Source organism: Ceratotherium simum, chromosome 30 (assembly GCF_057802395.1).
Source record: "Ceratotherium simum simum isolate JZ-2026a chromosome 30, ASM5780239v1, whole genome shotgun sequence".
NCBI classification, from domain to species: domain Eukaryota; kingdom Metazoa; phylum Chordata; class Mammalia; order Perissodactyla; family Rhinocerotidae; genus Ceratotherium; species Ceratotherium simum.
In genome coordinates this window covers 19,528,349-19,546,824 of record NC_141929.1, presented here as the reverse complement: position 1 = coordinate 19,546,824, position 18,476 = coordinate 19,528,349, and the positions used below count along the sequence as shown (strand labels likewise).

The 18,476-nt window shown below is 51.9% G+C and overlaps 1 protein-coding gene across 2 annotated transcripts; it reads left to right on the top strand.

Annotated features, from left to right (window-relative positions):
- Positions 1–459: 459 nt before the first annotated feature.
- Positions 460–17,863, top strand: NUTF2 (nuclear transport factor 2). 2 transcript variants are annotated; one of them, XM_004431745.3, is made up of 5 exons: positions 460–585; positions 12,783–12,910; positions 15,305–15,376; positions 15,461–15,559; positions 17,350–17,863. In XM_004431745.3, the coding sequence occupies exons 2-5, from the start codon at positions 12,812–12,814 to the stop codon at positions 17,461–17,463; spliced, it is 384 nt and encodes a 127-aa protein (XP_004431802.1). In that variant the 5' UTR covers positions 460–585; positions 12,783–12,811; the 3' UTR covers positions 17,464–17,863. The 2 variants fall into 2 exon arrangements, with proteins under 2 accessions (XP_004431802.1, XP_087276214.1); XM_087420088.1 differs by lacking the exon at positions 460–585 and adding an exon at positions 9,222–9,370.
- The last annotated feature ends 613 nt before the right edge of the window (positions 17,864–18,476 follow it).

Here is an 18,476-nt window from a genome sequence, read left to right as displayed (position 1 = left end):
CTGGCATCGGCACGGCGCACAAATGTCGGGACAGCAGAAGCTCTGGGTTCCGCCCCAGCTGGCCTTAGAGCACAGATCTGAAGACCCGAAGGGGCTGCCAGAGCACCAAAAGGGAGGGGGGTTCTCGAGCGGAAACAGCCCAGGGGCCCAGGGAGGGGTGGCTGGCCCAGCTTAGGGCCAGGCTGGGCTCCCACGGAGGCGGGGCCAACCCCAAACGGCTGCGCAGCCTGGGCGGGGTCAGACTAGCCGGGACCTGGCGACAACTGAGCCCTGACCCTCGTCTAGCGCCAACCTCCGGTGTTCCAGAGGCTTCCGCTAGACCACAATTCTCAGGGGCTCGCCCCAGCAGCCTTCCTCCCTTGGTTTAGCCTCACCTCCCGCGCTGCGGACCGTGCCTGGGCCTTGGCGCATAGTACGCCGGGAACTGTAGTTTTCTCCTGGCGCACCGTTCCAGAAAGGAGCTCGAGGGGACTGCGTTTCCCAGAGTGCAGCGGGGTGGCGAGGGAAGGCAGGGGGGAAGGGACAGTCGGTCGCAGACCGCGCTGGGTTGCCGCCGCCGCTGCCGCCATCGTGCCAGCCCCTCGGGTGAGTGTCGAGGCTAGCGCGCCGGGGCTGGGGCCGGGCCGCAGGAGCCCCGCTCCGGGCTGCCTGGAGCCTTCGCTGCGACTTCCCGGGCCGCCCCTCCTTCCCACCCCCCCATCTCCCCCGGCGGCCCGAAGCCGCGCGGGGCCGGGGCCATGTGTCGCGCGCGGCTCCGCCTCCCGCCGGTCCTGTGAGGCGGCGGCTAAGGGAAACTCTGAAAGAGACAGCCAGGCGCCTGTGCCGGCTGTACTGTGCCCCTAGCGGGTGCACCGGCCTGCGCTGGGCTGGGCCTTTTTCTCTGGTCTGGACCACCCGGATGGGGCTCTTCGGGCCCCGCCCCGTCTGGCCTAGTCCGGCCTGCCCGAATCCCGCAAGCTCTGCAGGCGGCTAGGGGGCGGACCCCAGCCCCACGTCCTGCCACCTGCCTGCAAAGGATCCGGGGATGGGCAAGCGCCACCCAGCCCGCTCCGGAGTCAGCATTGGGTAAGGGCGCTCGCCTGCCGCAGCTCGGGCTTAGGACCGTCACCCGGTTCCCGACCGTAGCTCGGCTAGGATGTAGGTGAACGTTCTGCTTGTTTGCCCGCTGGGAGTGCACGAAACTCCCCCCACACACACACACTCTATGGAACTCGTGCGTAGGTTCTCCTGCGTGGAGGGCAGGGTCAGGGAATCTCTGGCGGGAGGGGGTTCCACGTGAGACTTCACTCCTGGCCAGCCTTGGAGGATCTGGCTTGATGCGATGAGGCGGCTCCAGGCTGGTAGGCTCAGCCTCCGCTCCTGTATCAGTGACCAGGTCCTAGCTGTGGGCAGGTTGGCCAAATCGTGTTAGTGGAGGAAGGGAAAAAGGAAGCCAAGGAAGTGAGGTTGGATGTGTGAGCCCCCAACACATTACTGGATCTCTTCGATACAGCCTAATCCTCTCATCTGCCCCTCCCAGAGTCATCTGCCCTTCTCTCACAGAGGAGGGTGATTTCATAAGAGTGATGGTGATAAGGTGGGATTTAATGCAGAGGTAAGTAGAATCCAGGGCTGAGATCCATGAGCCCAGTGCCAAAGGAGAGGCTCTGCTGGAAGGGACGTTGGGAGAGGGGCACATTTGGGCTGTGGGGCTCAGATGGACTCTGTGGGGCCCTTCTGAAGCCTGGGTGGTAGAACTAGAGCTGAAAGCTGCAGCAAGTCAGGCCTCCCTTGCTTGCTGACTTCTCAACAGCTGGAGTGGCCCATGGACAGGCAGGAAGCTGCTGGTTGGGCCTTGGGAAATTGCCCTTATTGATGGTTCCAGGGACCCCAGTGAGTTCTGGGAGAAGAGTAGCTAGCCATAGAGTAGCCTTCTGGGGCCCGCCTGGTGGTGCAGGCGGTTAAGTGACCGCACTCCACTTCAGCGGCCCGGGGTTCACAGGTTCAGATCCCGGGCCTGCACCAACACACTGCTTGTCAAACCATGCTGTGGCGGCATCCCATATAAAGTGGAGGAAGATGGGCACGGATGGTAGCTCAGGGCCAATCTTCCTCAGCGAAAAAAGAGGAGGATTGATATTGGATGTTAGCTCATGGCTTATCTTTCTCACACACACAAAAAAGAGTAGTCTTCTGACAGGCTTTGTAAAGGCACTTCTGATTGAGTGATGATAAATTAAGGGACCAGTCCAGAGAAAACCATGGGGTTTTGGAAAGAGACAGCTTGTCAAGCCTTGATTCCTCTGACCCATAGTGGCTTCTGAGCCACAGTTCTTGCAGGGACTAAAGAAGCAGCTAAGTTTTTGCAGACCTGGCCTCAGCAGCAAGCAGGTCTCTTAGGAGAGTTGAGTTAGGCCTATGATACAGAAAGCCACCACCTCAACTATTTTTTTTTCCCTGAGTATTTCCCCAGGTGATGTTTTTCTGGTCATTGGGCTCTAGCCTTGGAAGTTTTCCTGCAGTTAAATTGCTCTGTCTAGCATTCTGCCTGGTTAACGAGGACAGGCAAGGATCTGTCCAGATTGCCTCATCAGGACCTGCCTTCTCTCTGAACTCAATCCTCTTGGTCCACATCCTGGCCCAAGAGCACATGGCAGTCAGGTTCATTCAGCAGGCTCAAGAGAGGCCTGATTTGCCAGTCGAAGTGGGCAACAGAGGGACTACCCACAGGACACACATTGGATCGGCGTGGTGGAATCTCTTAGTGCTAGAAGCAGTTTTTTTTTTTTTTTTTAAAGTTCATGCTTTTTTCTTTTTTTTTTTTAATTTTTATTTATTTTTTCCCCCAAAGCCCCAGTAGATAGTTGTATGTCATAGTTGCACATCCTTCTAGTTGCTGTATGTGGGACACGGCCTCAGCATGGCCGGAGAAGCGGTGCGTCGGGGTGCGCCCGGGGATCCAAACCCGGGCCGCCAGCGGCGGAGCGCGCACACCTAACCACTAAGCCACGGGGCCGGCCCTAGAAGCAGTTGTTTTAAGACCCTCTCTAGATTGTCTGTATTGATTCTTTCTAGGACACTGGTTTCTGGTGAGCTGGGCTTATGGTTATGGATTAGTTTGCACATTCCAAGGCCTTAGGTGGCTTCACTACAACGATTTCCTTCAAAGTCAAAAAGATACTGTTCATTCTTTTTTTTTTTTAAATAATTTTATTTATTCATTTATTTTTTCCCCCAAAGCCCCAGTAGATAGCTGTATGTCAGTTGCACATCCTTCTAGTTGCTGCATGTGGGACGCGGCCTCAGCATGGCCAGAGAAGCGGTGCGTCGGTGCGCGCCTGGGATCCGAACCCAGGCCGCCAGCAGCGGAGCACGCACACTCAACCGCTAAGCCATGGGGCCGGCCCGATACTGTTCATTTTTGAAGGTTACCTAGGAGTAGGAGGAATTCAGGTCCCTTCTTCTTCCAATCTTCTACAAGTTCCCTGTAAGTTCTGTGTCTGGTGTCATTGCTAGGCATCGTGAACTCCAGAAGTCTGACCTTTCTGGAACTTGGCAGGCCATCTGAGTCTTAGAGATAAGAGGTGAACCCCGAGGTTCTCCAGAGTCTGTCTGCACCCTCTATTCGTGTAGGGTTGTCTTGGGAAGTGGAGCCTGGCAGGGGGCACTGGGAATGTGGCTGCATAAGCATGGGGGCAGGGCGTGAGGATCCCTGAGTTCTCAACCAGCTCAAAACTAGGTGCCTTATTGCCATGGAGCCCAGCTCCCCTCTCTGAGCCGCGTCTCACTTTATTCTGCTGTCTTTGCTGTTGATGGGTTGGTATGGGATGAATGATTTGAGAGAGATGGAATTCTCAAATTTTAGAACTAGAAGTCACCTTATATTAAAAAATTCTAGGATTCCCTTACTGAGGCATTAGTATCTCGCCTGAAATTATTTTTTTCTCCTTTCTCACCAACAATCAGTTTTATTCAGCAGCCATTGTTTGGGCCCTTTCTGTGTATCAGGCTCTGGGCTGAGACTGGAGGTAGAAAAATGAATCCTATCAAGTCCTGGTGCTGGGGAAAGGCGGTAACAGTAGTGGGGGATATAGGGGTAATGTTGCTGTTATGTGCTGAGGGCTAAGTTGAAGAGACCTATAGGGGCTCTTGGTCCTGCACAGAAAAGGGGGCTTCTGAATGATTAGACCACCTAGGAGGAAAGGCTGTTAGTGAGCACACTCTCCTCTCTGGTGTCCGGCAGGAACCACAGAGTAAGATGTACCTCTGGATAGTGGGCCCAGGAAGGTCTGGGGTCCCTTGAGCGAGGCTGTCACCACTTCAAATTGCTATGGCTGTAGAGTCTAGCTGCTGTTTTCTACAGCCTGCTCTTCTGTCCCCCAAGGTTCTCTGCTGAGTGTTCTCCCAGTGCCTGGGAATCTCACCAGCATTATGTGGTCTGTGGCCTTCCCATTCCTTGCCTGGAGCCTGGGTTTGTGGCTTCTGTCCCTTTGACTGAGACCCTCTCAGATCACTTTTATTTAAGTGCCCAGTGCTCCTGGAGTGGCACCTATTGGGACATCTTCCCAGAGTGAGACACAGAGGCACTCTCTCCAGAGATGAAAGGAAATAGTCCTTTTGGAGAGAGGGGAGTGGATCTAAAAAGTTTTCCACAGGATGGACTTTGAAAGTTGGGCAGGATTTCTATGGGCTGGCATTGAGCTGAACCTCCTGGTGAGTTTTTGTTGTTTTTTTTTTAAGTTAATTTTTTCTTTTTTCTTTTTTTTTTTTTTGTGAGGGAGATCAGCCCTGAGCTAACATCCATGCTAATCCTCTTCTTTTTGCTGAGGAAGACCAGCTCTGAGCTAACATCTATTGCCAATCCTCCTCCTTTTTTTTTTTTTTTTACCCCCAAAGCCCCCAGTAGATAGTTGTATGTCATAGTGGCACATCCTTCTAGTTGCTGTATGTGGGACACGGCCTCAGCATGGCCGGAGAAGCGGTGCGTCAGTGCGCGCCCGGATCCGAACCCGGGCCGCCAGCAGCAGAGCGCACACACTTAACCGCTAAGCCATGGGGCCGGCCTGGAGTTGGATTTGGGTTGGCTACCCCTTACCCAGCTCTGATGATTCTCTAGCTTTGACCATATGTGGCAGAAATTCTTCTTTTTTGATGAGGAAGAGTGGCCCTGAGCTAACATCTGTGGCCATCTTCCTCTATTTTGTATGTGGTTCGCCGCCACGGCATGGCTTGATGAGTGGTGTAGGTCCATGCCCAGGATCTGAACCCATAAACCCCAGGCCGCCAAAGCAGAGCGTGCCGAACTTAAAGATTATGCCACCAGGCCAGCCAGTGGCAGAAATTCTTGACTTCCTCCCTGAGAGAGGCAGCATGTGGGTTATCCCTGAAGTGACTTCCAGGCCTATGTGATATGATCATTCTGGTCAGCACCCCAACCACCAAGTCTTGGTAGCACCTTCCCCCTTCTCACTCTATCAGCTGGAATATGTCTTTCTAGAAAGAATCCTTTGTTTAGGTCTTGATGTGACTGGGGAAGTGTCTTAGTGGCTAGGGAGGAGAGATGCAAGAGGTCTGGGGTGGCCCTGCTCACTGGCCCCAGGGCTCCCACCTCAGGCTGACCTGCTGTGGCTGAGAACTTCCTCTCACTGCCCTGGGCCTTACTTCTTATTCGTTATTGGTGCCTGCTGTGTGCCAACTCCCTAAGCCCCCAGGCTGGAGAGGGGGCTACCCTGGAGAAGGAGAACTCCCCTCATGAGAGGGGTGTGTTCAGAGTACCTGGGAACTGAGGAACTGAGGGCTGTTTGCCTCAATAAACTGGGGGAATTCTTTTTTTTTTTTTTAATTTTTATTTATTTATTTTTCCCCCAAAGCCCCAGTAGACAGCTGCATGTCACAGCTGCACAGCCCTCCAGCTGCTGCATGTGGGACGCGGCCTCAGCACGGCTGGAGAAGCAGTGTGTCGGTGCGCGCCCGGGATCCAAACCCGGGCCGCCAGCAGCGGAGCGCACGCACTCAACCGCTAAGCCACGGGGCCGGCCCATAAACTGGGGGAATTCTGAAGTGTTTGTTTCTTAAAGCCTCAGATAACTCCTTGAAGTCACTGGGTCTCACCAGGGCATAAGCTGCTGCCCTCTGCAAGGGTGTTTGTGTGTAGAGACTTTGCAGAGGTTGCTTCAGGCCCAGGAGAATGCAAGTTCTCAGTTGTCCCTATGGTGTAAATCTGCTTTCACGTGCTTAGAACACACTTGGGGGCTTTCTGTCCTGAGGGGCATGGAGCTTGCTGATTTCAGAGGGGAAGAAAGGGCCTGAGCTCCATTCTTCACCATCTCATTTTGCCACCTATATGCTTTCTGCTACTTGACATTGGCTCTCACCTGTTCCAGTCCAGGCCAATTTCGTGGACATTTTAAAGCTTGCTATGCCAGTGGCCTTGTGTGGTCTTGAATTCTTTCTTAACCTCTTGAAGTTTTGGTTTCCTCATCTACGAAGTGATGATAGTCATACCAGCTTTACAGGGCTGTGAGGCTCAAATGCGAGAACACACGTAACTGTTTTTGGCTTACAGGAGGCATTCCTTTCACCACCCTGGGGACTCCGTGTTCATCCCTTTATTACCCTGCTCATCTCAGTCTTGGAGTTTCATGGCGGTATTGGCCAGGCGTGGTGGTGGCAGATGAGGGATGTGGTTACTTAGGGACTTCAGGCCCCACTGGGGGATCCAAGTCCCTGTGTACCTAACCAGCAAGTTCATAGATGGGAGCTGTCCAGGACAGGGGCCCCAGAAATCTCTGAGCCTAGGGAGGCTACTCAGGGACTAAGTGTGGAGCAGAGAGATCATAATGCAGGTCTCAGGATTCAGCTTCTGGGCCAGCCAGGGCAGCCTGAAGGCTCTGGAGTCCTCCCTCCAAGCAGAAGGAGAGGAAGAGGCCCTCAGGGTGCTGGGGGCACCTAGACTTTCAGGGGTCTGCCCCAGGAAAGGATTCTGTCCTGACCAGCCATCCGTGTACCAGACCTTGGCTGATTTCTCTCCACACTTCAGGCAGGGGAGTGGTGGACTAGGCAGTTGCCAGTCCTGGCTTGAGGCTACTCCATGATGTGGCATCCCTACAGGAGGCTAAGGTACCTGCCTTCTTCCTAGCTCTTGAGCTAGTGTTCCTCTAGGACCTGACAGTGACTCCTTACAGCTGGTCCTGCTTTATACCCTCAGTTGATTGCCTTTAACATCCCCACAATTACTGATGAGGAGACAGGGTCAGAGGGTCATACCATGAGGGAGAGGAGGAGCAGGAGTTAGAGGCCAGGCTTTCGGGGGAGGGGTTGTGTGCCTGTTGTTCAGCCACAGCTGCCCTCAGGTGACCAGGATTGGGGCCGAGCTTCACTTGCCACATGCCTCAGGTAGGCAGATGGCTGGGTAGATGACAAAGGATTGTTTCCTGGCAACTTGGACAGAAGGTGTGGATGGAGGGGAAGTGGGTCATTTGGCCACTTAAATTGTGTGGGGTTTGCTCAGAACTCACTCTTCCACCAGAGAAGAAGGGCTGGTCTCGCAGCCCAGGCTCCTAGGCATTCATGGACTTAGTCAACAAATAGTTATTGAGGGTTGAGCCAGGCACCATGGGAACAGGGGTGCCCCGGTCAGGAAGACAGACTCTAAACAAATATGTAAGTGTGACAATCTCTTGCAGTGACAAGTCCTAAGAAAACAATACAGGATGGTGAAATGAGTAACTGGGTGGCTACTTTAGACTGAATGGTGAGGGAAGGTGTTTAGGAGAAGGTGATGTTTGAGCTGACACATAGGTGACAAGGGGCCAGACACACGAAGATCTAGGGAGAAGGGAGATCCAGGTAGAAGGATCAACAGTTGCAAAGCCCTCAGGTGAGAATAGGCTCAGCATGTTCTAGAAACAGGAAAATGCCCAGAGTGGCTGCGGAGGATGGGAGAGAGTGGGTGGCAGGAGTCGACGTTGGACAGCCAGGAGGGCAGGTCACCCAGGGCCTTGAAGGCAGGATAAGTGTTTGAGGCTTTGTCAATGGAGACTGGGAAGAGAAGTCATTGGAGGGCCATAGAACACGATACACAGCACCCCTCAGACCATGAAATCAGAAGAGTAGTTTATTCCTGAAGGACAGGCAGCCTGCAGTGTCTTCCTGTCTGGTTGCATCCTACCACATTCCCCTTCTTTCCCCACAATACACACCTATGCTCTGGCCCTGAGAGGTTTAAGCCAGGATTGGCTGTCAATCCCACCTGTTGAAAGAGTCCTTCCCAGCCTCTATGCTCCAGGGCTGTTTGAGGCCTGGCAGACAGTCGGTGTGAGGGTAATGGCCACAGTTGGTGCCAATTTCAAGGACCCCATTACATGCTTGGCACATCTACTGGCATCCCCTGTGGGCCTCAGTTATGGGCCCTCAAACATTTGACCTTCTTTCTGTGTATCAGTCTGAAGTTAGTGACGTCCTCTTCCCCATCACTCTCCTGCCCTAGTCCTTGCCCCAGGTCCAGCTAGGCCAGGATCTATCTCTGCTTTGCTGAGGTGGTAGAACGGAGTTGTGACTTTGAAGGTTTCGGAAAAGTATGAGATCATCCCCCATGAAAACGCCTATTGTTTGGTGTAAAAATCTGACTGGCGCCTTTGTTTGGAGACAGAAGCCCTGGTTCAGGCCTATCTTGCCCCTGTCTGAGAAAGCCAAGGTCAGAGATTGGGGCTTCATCCCTAGGTGCTGTTCATTTTTATCTCCAAACGGATTGTCACTGGGAGTCCTGGCTCAGGAGTCCAGTAAACCTGGTTCCATCCAGTTCTACCATCTATTAGGTTAGTGACCTTGAGCAAGTTAGCTAACATCACTGATCCTCATTTTGCTCATCTCTAACATGGGTGTTGACTCAGGGTGTTAGGAACAAATGCATGTAAAGCCCTTAGCACATTTCTACACTTAATACACGTTAGTGAAAATGAGATGTTATCAGCTGGACACTGCTATTTCAAGTTTTGTTCCTGGAAACACTGTCTCAGAATTTGAGGATAAAAATGAAATTTTTTTGTTGTCTAATGGGATCTCCTGGACCAGAGGTTTTAACCTGGGGTCTATGACTGAACCTCAGGGAGTGTGAAAAACCTGAAATTATTCACAAGTCTGGGGTATCTCTGCCTCTTTGCAAATTTATTGGGAGAGGGCCACAGTTTTTGAGACATTCTTAGAGGGTCTTTGCACCCACAGAGACCTAAGGGTCAGTGAAGGCTGATGCTCAGTGGGCGAGAGGTCATCGAGGTCATTTCTGCTCCTCGAGGAGCCTGGCCTCAGTCAGCCTGCGGACTGTTGGGGTGAAGCAGGAGATGGCGTGGTCAGCGGCCCTCTCGGAAGAGCTGTAGGAGAAGCCATCATGAAGGTCAGTCCCCAATCTGATGTGAGGCTGCCTCTGAGCCTTGGCATTTTGTTTCTTTCCAGGCTGTTTTTTCCACAGTAACTGTATTAGAAACAAGGTCAGAGCTTGCTGGCCATCCTGGGGAACATCCTCCCAGCCTGGCCCAGACCCCTCCCTTGTATTGCATGGAGATGGGAGGGACATTCTGCACCCTGCTTCTTTTTCTGAACTCAGGAATGCTGTCTCCCAGCCATAAGTTAAAAGCTTTGTAAGAGATTTAGAGTCAGAGACTGTAAGTCCTGTGGTTGGCTGGGCCACACTCTGTGCTGGGAGATGGAGGAAGGAGGAATTTAGGGGGTGGCAAAAATCACACTAGAATCCTCACAGCCCAGAGCTACAGTGTTTAGGTGGAGGAGGTGGGCACTGGGTGTGTTGATGTGGGTTTGCACATGGGGTTGGGGGTCAACATTTGAGTCTGGGAAGGAATCCCTAAATAAGTGGGGTGTGAACAGCAATTTGAAGGAAGAGCAGGGACTGACCAGGCAGATGAGGGGAGGTAGGGCATCTCTGCAGGAGGACTCACTTGTGCAAAAAACACGGTGAACAAGCACTAAGTGAGTTCTGGTGTGTTGGTGTGTGGAGCTGGATCAAAGTAGGAGAGAATGGCTGGAGAGGCTGGGACAGGTATGGATGACCACCTGTGGAGCTTAAGGGGTTTGGCCTTTAATCCAAAGGCAAGGCTGTTACAGGGGAGGGACTTGGTGAGCTTTGTGGTTTAGAGCTCAGGGATGCAAAGGTAGCAGAAAGAAAGCACTGGCCTCAACCAGAGGACCCAGTGTCAGCACTGATGTACTGGATGAACTTGGGGCAAGACTCCCCACGTCGCTGAACCTCAGTTTTCCCACCTGTTTAGTGGGATAACAGTGGCATCTGACCACATGGCTCTTGTGATCATCCCGTGGAAATAAACACATCAGGGTCAAGCAGGCCTCAAATGAGGTTGGTATCGGCTTCAGGGGCCCCACTTGGCATCTTTAAAGCAAAGGCCTCAATTCACATAGTTTTGAAGGTTCCTTCTCACACTTTCTGGGAGCCCCTGAGCTATCCTTTTCCTCAGGAGAGATCACTCTGCCCTGACCCACCCTACCGGACCAGAGGACTCTTCTGTCCCTTTATCCCTTCACCCTCTTCACTTCACCACTACCTCTGCCAAGTAGTTTTTGTATTAGCAAGTTATCACACTGTTAAGAACAATGTTGAAAAAGGAAAAAACACCCCACACTTCCTCTACCTCACCATCCCACCACTTGGTGGCACTTTTCTTGTCTTTGCATCAGCTTTTAGCCTTAGTTCCCTTCACCCGCCATCTCCAGCTTCCCAGTTTCCTGCCTTTATCTCTTTTCGTGCCCCCAGACATTTGCTTATGTTGTTTCTTCTGACTGGCATACTCTTTCTCCAAGACCCTCCCTGAAGGCTGTCATCCTCGCCAAGGGCAGGAGAGATGGCCCTCATCCATTCCTCCATCTTTCCCCCTACCCCAGAGCTCTCAGGGTCTGGGCAAGGCTGGGGTGGGGGATAAGATGCAATGGAGTCAGGCCACAGTGAGTGAGCCAAGCATAGTGAATACTAGAATGGAAGGGACAAAAATGGGAGATGCCAGGCTGTGCCCTGCCTCTGGTAATCCAAGTTTGTGTGTGGGTACAACCACAGTCTGACCCCATGGAAATGTGACCAAGACAGAGCAGCTGAGACTAGCAGTTATCCTATGGTTTTCCCACTTGTTCATTTGTTTCTTGGCAGAGTGTGTATGAACTAGGACACACTTTGTGTTCCTATGTTGCAGGCGTGGCCGAGTCCAAGCTTTCTCCTCGGCTTGTTTTAGACTTTCCTGGACATTTCTTAGTCATCCCAGCACTGAGCTATTTTTAGTGCCACCACCTCCTAGGGGACCTAAAATAAAGCTGGCTCAGCTTCCTGGCCCCTCATTGGCTGGAGTGTTGGTCACAGGCTGGGAGATTGGCTGGATTGGAGATAAGCAACTGCTCCCCTACACTGCCCCTGCCGACTGGCTCATCTGGCCTTTTGGGTGAGATCACAGAGACTGGAGCTAACTAGCACTTACCATGTTGAGCCGAGGGCTTTACCAGATTCCCTTAGTGAGGCTTCACAACTACTGGCAACATCGGGGTGACACTCCCATTTTACAGAGAAGGAGGCTGAGGCCCTAAGAAGGCCAGTGACTTGTATCAGATCCCACCACTGCTAATGGTTGTCTAATGGGGTTAAACCTACCTCCTCACTGCTTTGGTTCAGCCCTGTTATCAGGAGAGAGGGGGTCCTCTACAGTCAGAGACAACTATAGAACAACACGTGGTCTGCTATCATGGGATTCTGTGGTGAGATGTGGGCTTCCCTACCTAGGAGGGGCCTAGGAAAGCCAGAGTGGCTCTTATCTGGGGCTTGGGTTTTTCCATCAGGCACCCTTGGGACTGTGGCATCTGTAGCTGGGAGGGGAACTGCCCTCCCCCTCAGAGACCAGAGAAAGGCAGCCCCTTCCAATGGAGGCAGTGCTGGGATGGAGGATATGAAGAGATGACATGTTTCCCCCTCACAGCCTCCATTTCCCCTCCCCACTATTACTCTGTGATCCTCTGAACTCATGTCCCCAACTCTGAAGGGGTCACCCCCATCAATGAAGAAATTCCCCAGAAAGGGCCAAGCTAGGTGTCACCTGGCCTCAAAGAAGTAAACTGCCCCCTTAAGACTAAGGTGGGGGTCACTTGCTGTTTTGTTGCAAGTGGGGCCTTGAGGAGCCATCTCCTCCCCCCCACCCCCCCAAGTGGGTCTTCCTCCACCAGCCAGTAAAGCCCTGGAGCAGTGTTGAGGGACTGAGTGCTGAGTCCCACAGGATGGCGTCGGGGGGGAAGCTGAGGGCTACAATAGAAGACAGTCCACACACAGACATCAGTACTTCCTGGCCTACAAGGTGGGAAGAATAGCAATAACTCTAGCCTTGCAGGTTGTTGAGAGGATTAAATGAAAAGATAAGGAGAGAGTGCTTAGCTCCTCTTTAAAGGCCCATCCCTTCATTGGGCATTGAAGGGGCTGCTCTGACCTTCCTTTGTCCTGGCTCCACCCTCAGCACTGATTCTGTGTGCTTTACCACCCTGGCACCCCTCTGTCTCATCAACCAGAGCTCCTCAAAGGAGGGGCTGAGTTTGGTCTACCTCTGGGCTCCCTGCACTGGTCTGTATTGGGAGGGGTCTCCTACCAGTTCCCCAGGGCCTCTCCATGTTCCCTGGGAGAATGGACCTCAGCAAAGAACTCCCTGCTGGAGGATGCCAGAGAGGGGTGAAGGTCAGTGAAGAGACAGCAGCTGGCTACCTCCTGCTCTTGCAGTACCAACACTTTCCTCCCTGTCTTGCTGGTCTTGCAGGTCTCAAGGAGGCCGGGTGACGCTCCAGAATGGGAGACAAGCCAATTTGGGAGCAGATTGGATCCAGCTTCATTCAACATTACTACCAGTTATTTGATAACGACAGAACCCAACTAGGCGCAATTTATGTAAGTCTCCAGCTCTAGGGCTGGAATGGGACCCCAGGTGATCAATTCAGGTGTTGGGGCAGTGAGTCCAGTTCACAAGTTCTGGCAGCCCTCACCTGGATTTGGCTACACCCTTCTATCTGAGCTTCTGTCCATGGGAGAGGGGGCCTGAGGCCTGGCCCAACTACCTGGTCTGCACATTTTTTTCTGTCATCTTCCACAAGAGTGGAGATCCTGGTACCCTGGGCAGGGTGTTCTGGGCTGGTCATTCCATGGTCCTGGGAGTGTCTCTGTTCCAGACTGGGCAGCAGCAGGCAGAGGTTAGGGCTCATGGTGCCCTCTGGAGGCAGCAGCCATGATCACCATCAGTGTACAGCTGAGCTCTCCTGGATGCCCCAGGTCTGGCTTCCTTTTGGGAGCCAAAAGCCTCTGAATGCTTATGGGAAACAAATGGGGTTAGCTCAGGGAGGGTGGTATGTCCTTTGAGAAACCCGTCTATGCAGGCATTGTTTGCTGCTATTTTAATGGTGTTCATATACACCTATAGCTACTTGTATTTGACCCTGCCTAAGACTCAGTCACAGAAATGTGATTGATCAGGCCATGCCTAGCAGGTCTGCCCAGAACGAGAATGATAGGAGTCATCCAGCATAGCCTCAGAGCCTGACTGGGCTGTGGTCAAACTCTTCTGTGTCTCCCTCCAAAAATTCAGAATCCATTCAGAAATTGTGGAGGGAAGAAAGAGCTCTTACCAGTGGAAGGCCAAATCCCGCACAGGTATTATTTGTCATTATCATAGATAGAGAATTTTTTTTTTTTTTTTTTTTTTTTTTGTGAGGAGGATTAGCCCTGAGCTGACATCCAATGCCAATCCTCCTCTTTTTTGCTGAGGAAGATAGGCCCTGGGCTAACATCCATGGCCATCTTCCTCTATTTTATATGGGACGACGCCACAGCATGGCTTAACAAGCGGTGTGTGGGTGCATGCCCGGGATCCGAACCTGTGAACCCCGAGCCGCCGAAGCGGAGCACACACACTTAACCGCTGTGCCACTGGGCTGGCCCTGGATAGAGAATTTTTAAAACTTGAAATGATCTGATTCCAGGATCCTAGCACTCCTGTATTATAGCTTCCTTTTTTTTTTAAGTAAGTTGTTTTTTTGTTTTTTTGGGATTTTTTTGGTGAGGAATATCACCCCTGAGCTAATATCTGCACCTGTCTTCCTCCATTTTGTATATGGGATGCTGCCGCAGCATGGCTTGACAAGCTGTGCGTAGGTCCGCACCCAGGATCCCAACCTGTGAGCCCCGGGCCACCGAAGCGGAATGCGCAAACTTAACCACTACGCCACCAGGCCGGCCCCTGCATTATTGCTTCTTAAAATCATTTAAAACGGGCCTGACCCAGAGAAGAGAGTTAGCGAGATCCTAAAAAAAAGCTCTTTATGTGTGTCATTTCAAATAATCCTAATCACATCCCCTTTGAAGATCAGGAAACTGAGACTCAGAAAAATAAGTAACTTGCCTAAAGTCACAGCTGGTAAGTAGCAGAGGCACTTTTGAGTTCTGCCCCTAATGCTGTGGCTGGGAAGATCTAGAGAGGAGGGGATGATGCTAGTGGGTTGCATGTTACTGGTAGTAAAGGTCCCACGCTAGGCCTTGGGAAGCATTATCAGCCTCCAGCCTTCCCTGACCCCATGGGTGCCCCCATGGTTGCCCCTCAGTGGAACTCAGCCTGGGATCTAGAGATGATCATCAACATAGAATGCTTCCAGGTTATTTCTTTTGAGAAAGATCAGCCCTGAGCTAACGTCTGTGCTGATCCTCCTCTTTTTTTTTGCTGAGGAAGACCGTCTCTGAGCTAACATCTATTGCCAATCCTCCTCCTTTTTTCCCCCAAAGCCCAGTAGATAGTTGTATGTCATAGTTGCACATCCTTCTAGTTGCTGTATGTGGGACGCGGCCCCAGCATTGCCGGAGAAGCGGTGCGTTGGTGTGCGCCCGGGAGCCGAACCCGGGCCACCAGCAGCGGAGCGCATGCACCCAACCACTAAGCCACGGGGCTGGCCCCTCCAGGGGACTGCTACTAACTGACCATGCAGCAGGATGGCTTTTAGCTGAGCCTTGGCCACATATGGCCTGGGGCTCGTGCACATCAGAGGCCTTATGACTTTGTGAATAAAAACTAGGAAATGAACTTACTTAATAAGTTTGTGTTTTGTTAGATAGTCTTTCAGAGCTTGGGGTGTAATTAAAGAAGTTATTAATAGTATAAAGTTTGGAAGCTACCTTCAGTTCCCTTTACAGACAGGGAAACTGAAGTGTGGACTCATTTCCCCAAGCAAGACTCTTTTCAGGGCCTCAGAGATACTCGTTGTGCTCTGAGGCTCTGACTCCGGGTTTCCTGGTTTTCAGATTGACGCGTCATGCCTTACGTGGGAAGGACAGCAATTCCAGGGGAAAGCTGCCATTGTGGAGAAGTTGTCTGTAAGTAAGGGCCAGGGCAGGGCTGCAGGCAGCTCCTTCCCCATCCTGCTGGTTGCAGCCCACTGCCCACTCTTTCTCTTGCAGAGCCTTCCATTCCAGAAAATCCAGCACAGCATCACGGCACAGGACCATCAGCCCACGCCAGACAGCTGCATCATCAGCATGGTTGTGGGCCAGCTCAAGGTAACAGTGCTGCTGGGGAAGCGTGGGCAGGCAGAGGAGAGCCCTGCACCCCTGCGTTCCCTGGGATGTGACCTACTTATCAAAGGACACCCAGACAAAGTGACTGTCTAGAGCTGCGTGGTTCAGTACAATAGCCATCAGCCACATGTGGTGATTTTTAAATTACATTAATTAAAATGAAATAAAATTAAAATATAGTTCCTCAGTCATATAGCCATATTCCAAGTGCTCATAGTTACTTGTGGCTAACTATTGGCCAGTGCAGACATGGAACATTTCTGTTACTGCAGAAAGTTCTATTGGAAAGCACTGGTGTAGAGCCTTTTCGGAAAAGGGGCAAGAGGTCTAGGAGTAGGATGGGGCTGTGATGCCAAGCTACTTGGCCTTCACACCACCGCGAGGTGCAGTTGGGCCTTCTGTGGGCAGCTGACCCTGGACGGGCCAGCTGGGTGCTGAGTAGCACTGGAGTCCATGCTGCCACTCCCTGAGCTGGCTGCTGGCTCCTCTACTTGCTGAGCAAAGCAGATTCCTAGAACTCCTACTTCTCTTTGCATTTTCCCTTCTCCTTCTCAAGACCTGTCATCCTCAAAGCCTTCCTGCGGCCCCTCAGCCCCCCAAGAACTCTCCAGGAACTCCTGCCTGTTGTGCTCCAGCAGACTGAAGCCAGATTCTTGGTTTCCAAAAAGTTACTCCCCCTTCCCAAAGCAGGACAAATTGGCTGCCCGTTGACCAGGTTCCAACCTCCTGGGCCTGTGTCATGGTGGGGCTCAGAATAATAGGCCCACATGCCTCTCCCGAGGCTAGGCAGGGCTGTCTGAATCCAATACAAGGGTTGGGGGAGGGGCCCCCTAGGCCTCTGCAGTGGACCCAGAGGGACCTGCCTTCTGGTCTAGGCTTTCCTGTCAGTTTCTCCTGCCTGTTCAAGACACCTTGCCTAGAGCCTATGCTCAGCTAGGCCCTTGGGAATTTCTCCCCAAGGGGCTCTGTGCCCACTTTCCAGGCTGGGGTCACTAAGCAGTGCCCCTTCCCACCTGGCTTCAGGTTCTTTCTGTTGTTTCTGTTCAACTCAGAGCCCCCAGAAGACTGATTTGCCTCCTTGCTGATGATAATTCCCAGAAAAACCAGTGATGTTAGCAACAGTGCTGGTTAGCTGGGCTCATACCTCAACCAGGCCTCATCCTGGTCTTCTGTAGTTTGGCCGGAGGTCTCTTGCCTTTCTTTTTTCATTGCAGATATTATATATTACGTGGCAGGAAACAGATCACCTGATGGCAATGCTTTGGTTTTTTTCTCCCCATGGAGCTGTGATCACAGTGTGAACTCAGTTTTGAGCCTTTTCTCACATGCTTGACCACAGTCAGTATTAGCAGTAGCTTCTCCTGATTGGACTAACTGGCGTAATCAGACAATAAGATTGTTTAGTTTTTAGATACCCTAAGATATGTGGTGAGCACTGCAGAACTTTTCTAAATTGATCACTTATGCCAAGACGTGGGCTCAGAAGCAGGTATGTTCTCTGCTCTGTTGCTGTAGCTAACTGGTGAATTGTTCTGCAGTTTAAGTGCACATAGCAGTGAGAGCTGCCGTCTGTAGACTGCTGTGTGCCCAGTGCAGTGCTTCATACATTATATTAATTCACATTCACAAGTACCCCGGGGTTATACTGGAATTTGAGTCCAGGACAGTAGCGCCTGGTCCCAAAATCACCATTCTTTGCCTTGTCACCCTACCACTGAACTCGTTTCCTGTTCCTTGGCCCCCATACTGAATCATTTTCTCTCTCCTCACAGGCCGATGAAGATCCCATCATGGGGTTCCACCAGATGTTCCTATTAAAGAACATCAATGATGCTTGGGTTTGCACCAATGACATGTTCAGGCTTGCCCTGCACAACTTCGGCTGACCTCCTCCCAGCCAGGCACTAATGCTGTTTCCTCCTCCCTCCTCTTCCCAGTACTATTCACACTCCTCCAGATGCTCCAAATATCGTACACAAATGAGCAGGGCCCGGTGGGAGTGGGCGCAGTGCGCTGCTGCTACCGAGGTGTTGTGCATGATGTTTGGATGCTAGACTAGTTGCATCTGACAGGAGAAGTTTGTGTTGTACCAGCGCATGCCTTGGAAAGACTTAAGTAATGCAAAAGGTTGTCTCTCTTTTTTTTTTTTTTTTTAATCTACTGACAAGTTGCTCTAGTAACCCAAAGAAGTGAAGGAGAAAGCAGCTGCCTCACCGCCCAGATATTGATTTGTTCGGATGTTTCAATGCCTCATGATACAATAAAACCACGAAAATTTTCTTAACAGTTTAAATTGTTTTAATTAGTTTAATAGTTGGCTGGGCATCAATAACTACCATGCCCCATTAGTTCTCTCATGTCTCACCCTCCCACCTCTACCCCAACTCAGCAATACCTGTTGCAAGGAGAAAACTGCTAAAGCAGCACCACCAGCTAGCTCCTCTCAGAAGCCCTGTAGGGCCTAGTGTTCCCCTCCTCAGCCCACCTGGTCTTGGGAAGGTGAGCTGCAGATGGGAAGAGCTCAGGTCTGTCCCGAAGCTTCCCTTGCACTGAAGCCTCTGTAGTCCTGACACCTCCTGTGACCTCTACACTAGGTAAGGTCAGGGCTCTAGTAATAGGAGAGATGACCCAGAATCCTGTTGAAGAAGGAGAAGCCTTGGCAAAAGTGGCCTATCAGGTTCAGGCCCTCTGGACTAAGGGCTCAGCAAGAAGAAGTATGAGCAGAGGTTTGAGGGAGAGGGGCCTGTTCTATCCCCAGAAGGGTCAGGGTTACATCCAGGGTGCCCCACAAACCCCAAGCCAAGCAGAAGGCAGCTCAGATCCTGTACCACCTGCTTCAGAAATCATTGCGCAAAGGCGAGTGCCCAGAACAGCCAGCCTCCAATGCTGACAGAGCCAG

Coding starts and splice junctions, on each gene's coding strand:
- NUTF2 (XM_004431745.3), top strand. CDS start 12,812: ATGGGAGACAAGCCAATTTGGGAGCAGATTGGATCCAGCTTCATTCAA. Junction 12,911..15,304: donor CCCAACTAGGCGCAATTTAT/GTAAGTCTCCAG, acceptor CCTGGTTTTCAG/ATTGACGCGTCATGCCTTAC. Junction 15,377..15,460: donor CCATTGTGGAGAAGTTGTCT/GTAAGTAAGGGC, acceptor TTTCTCTTGCAG/AGCCTTCCATTCCAGAAAAT.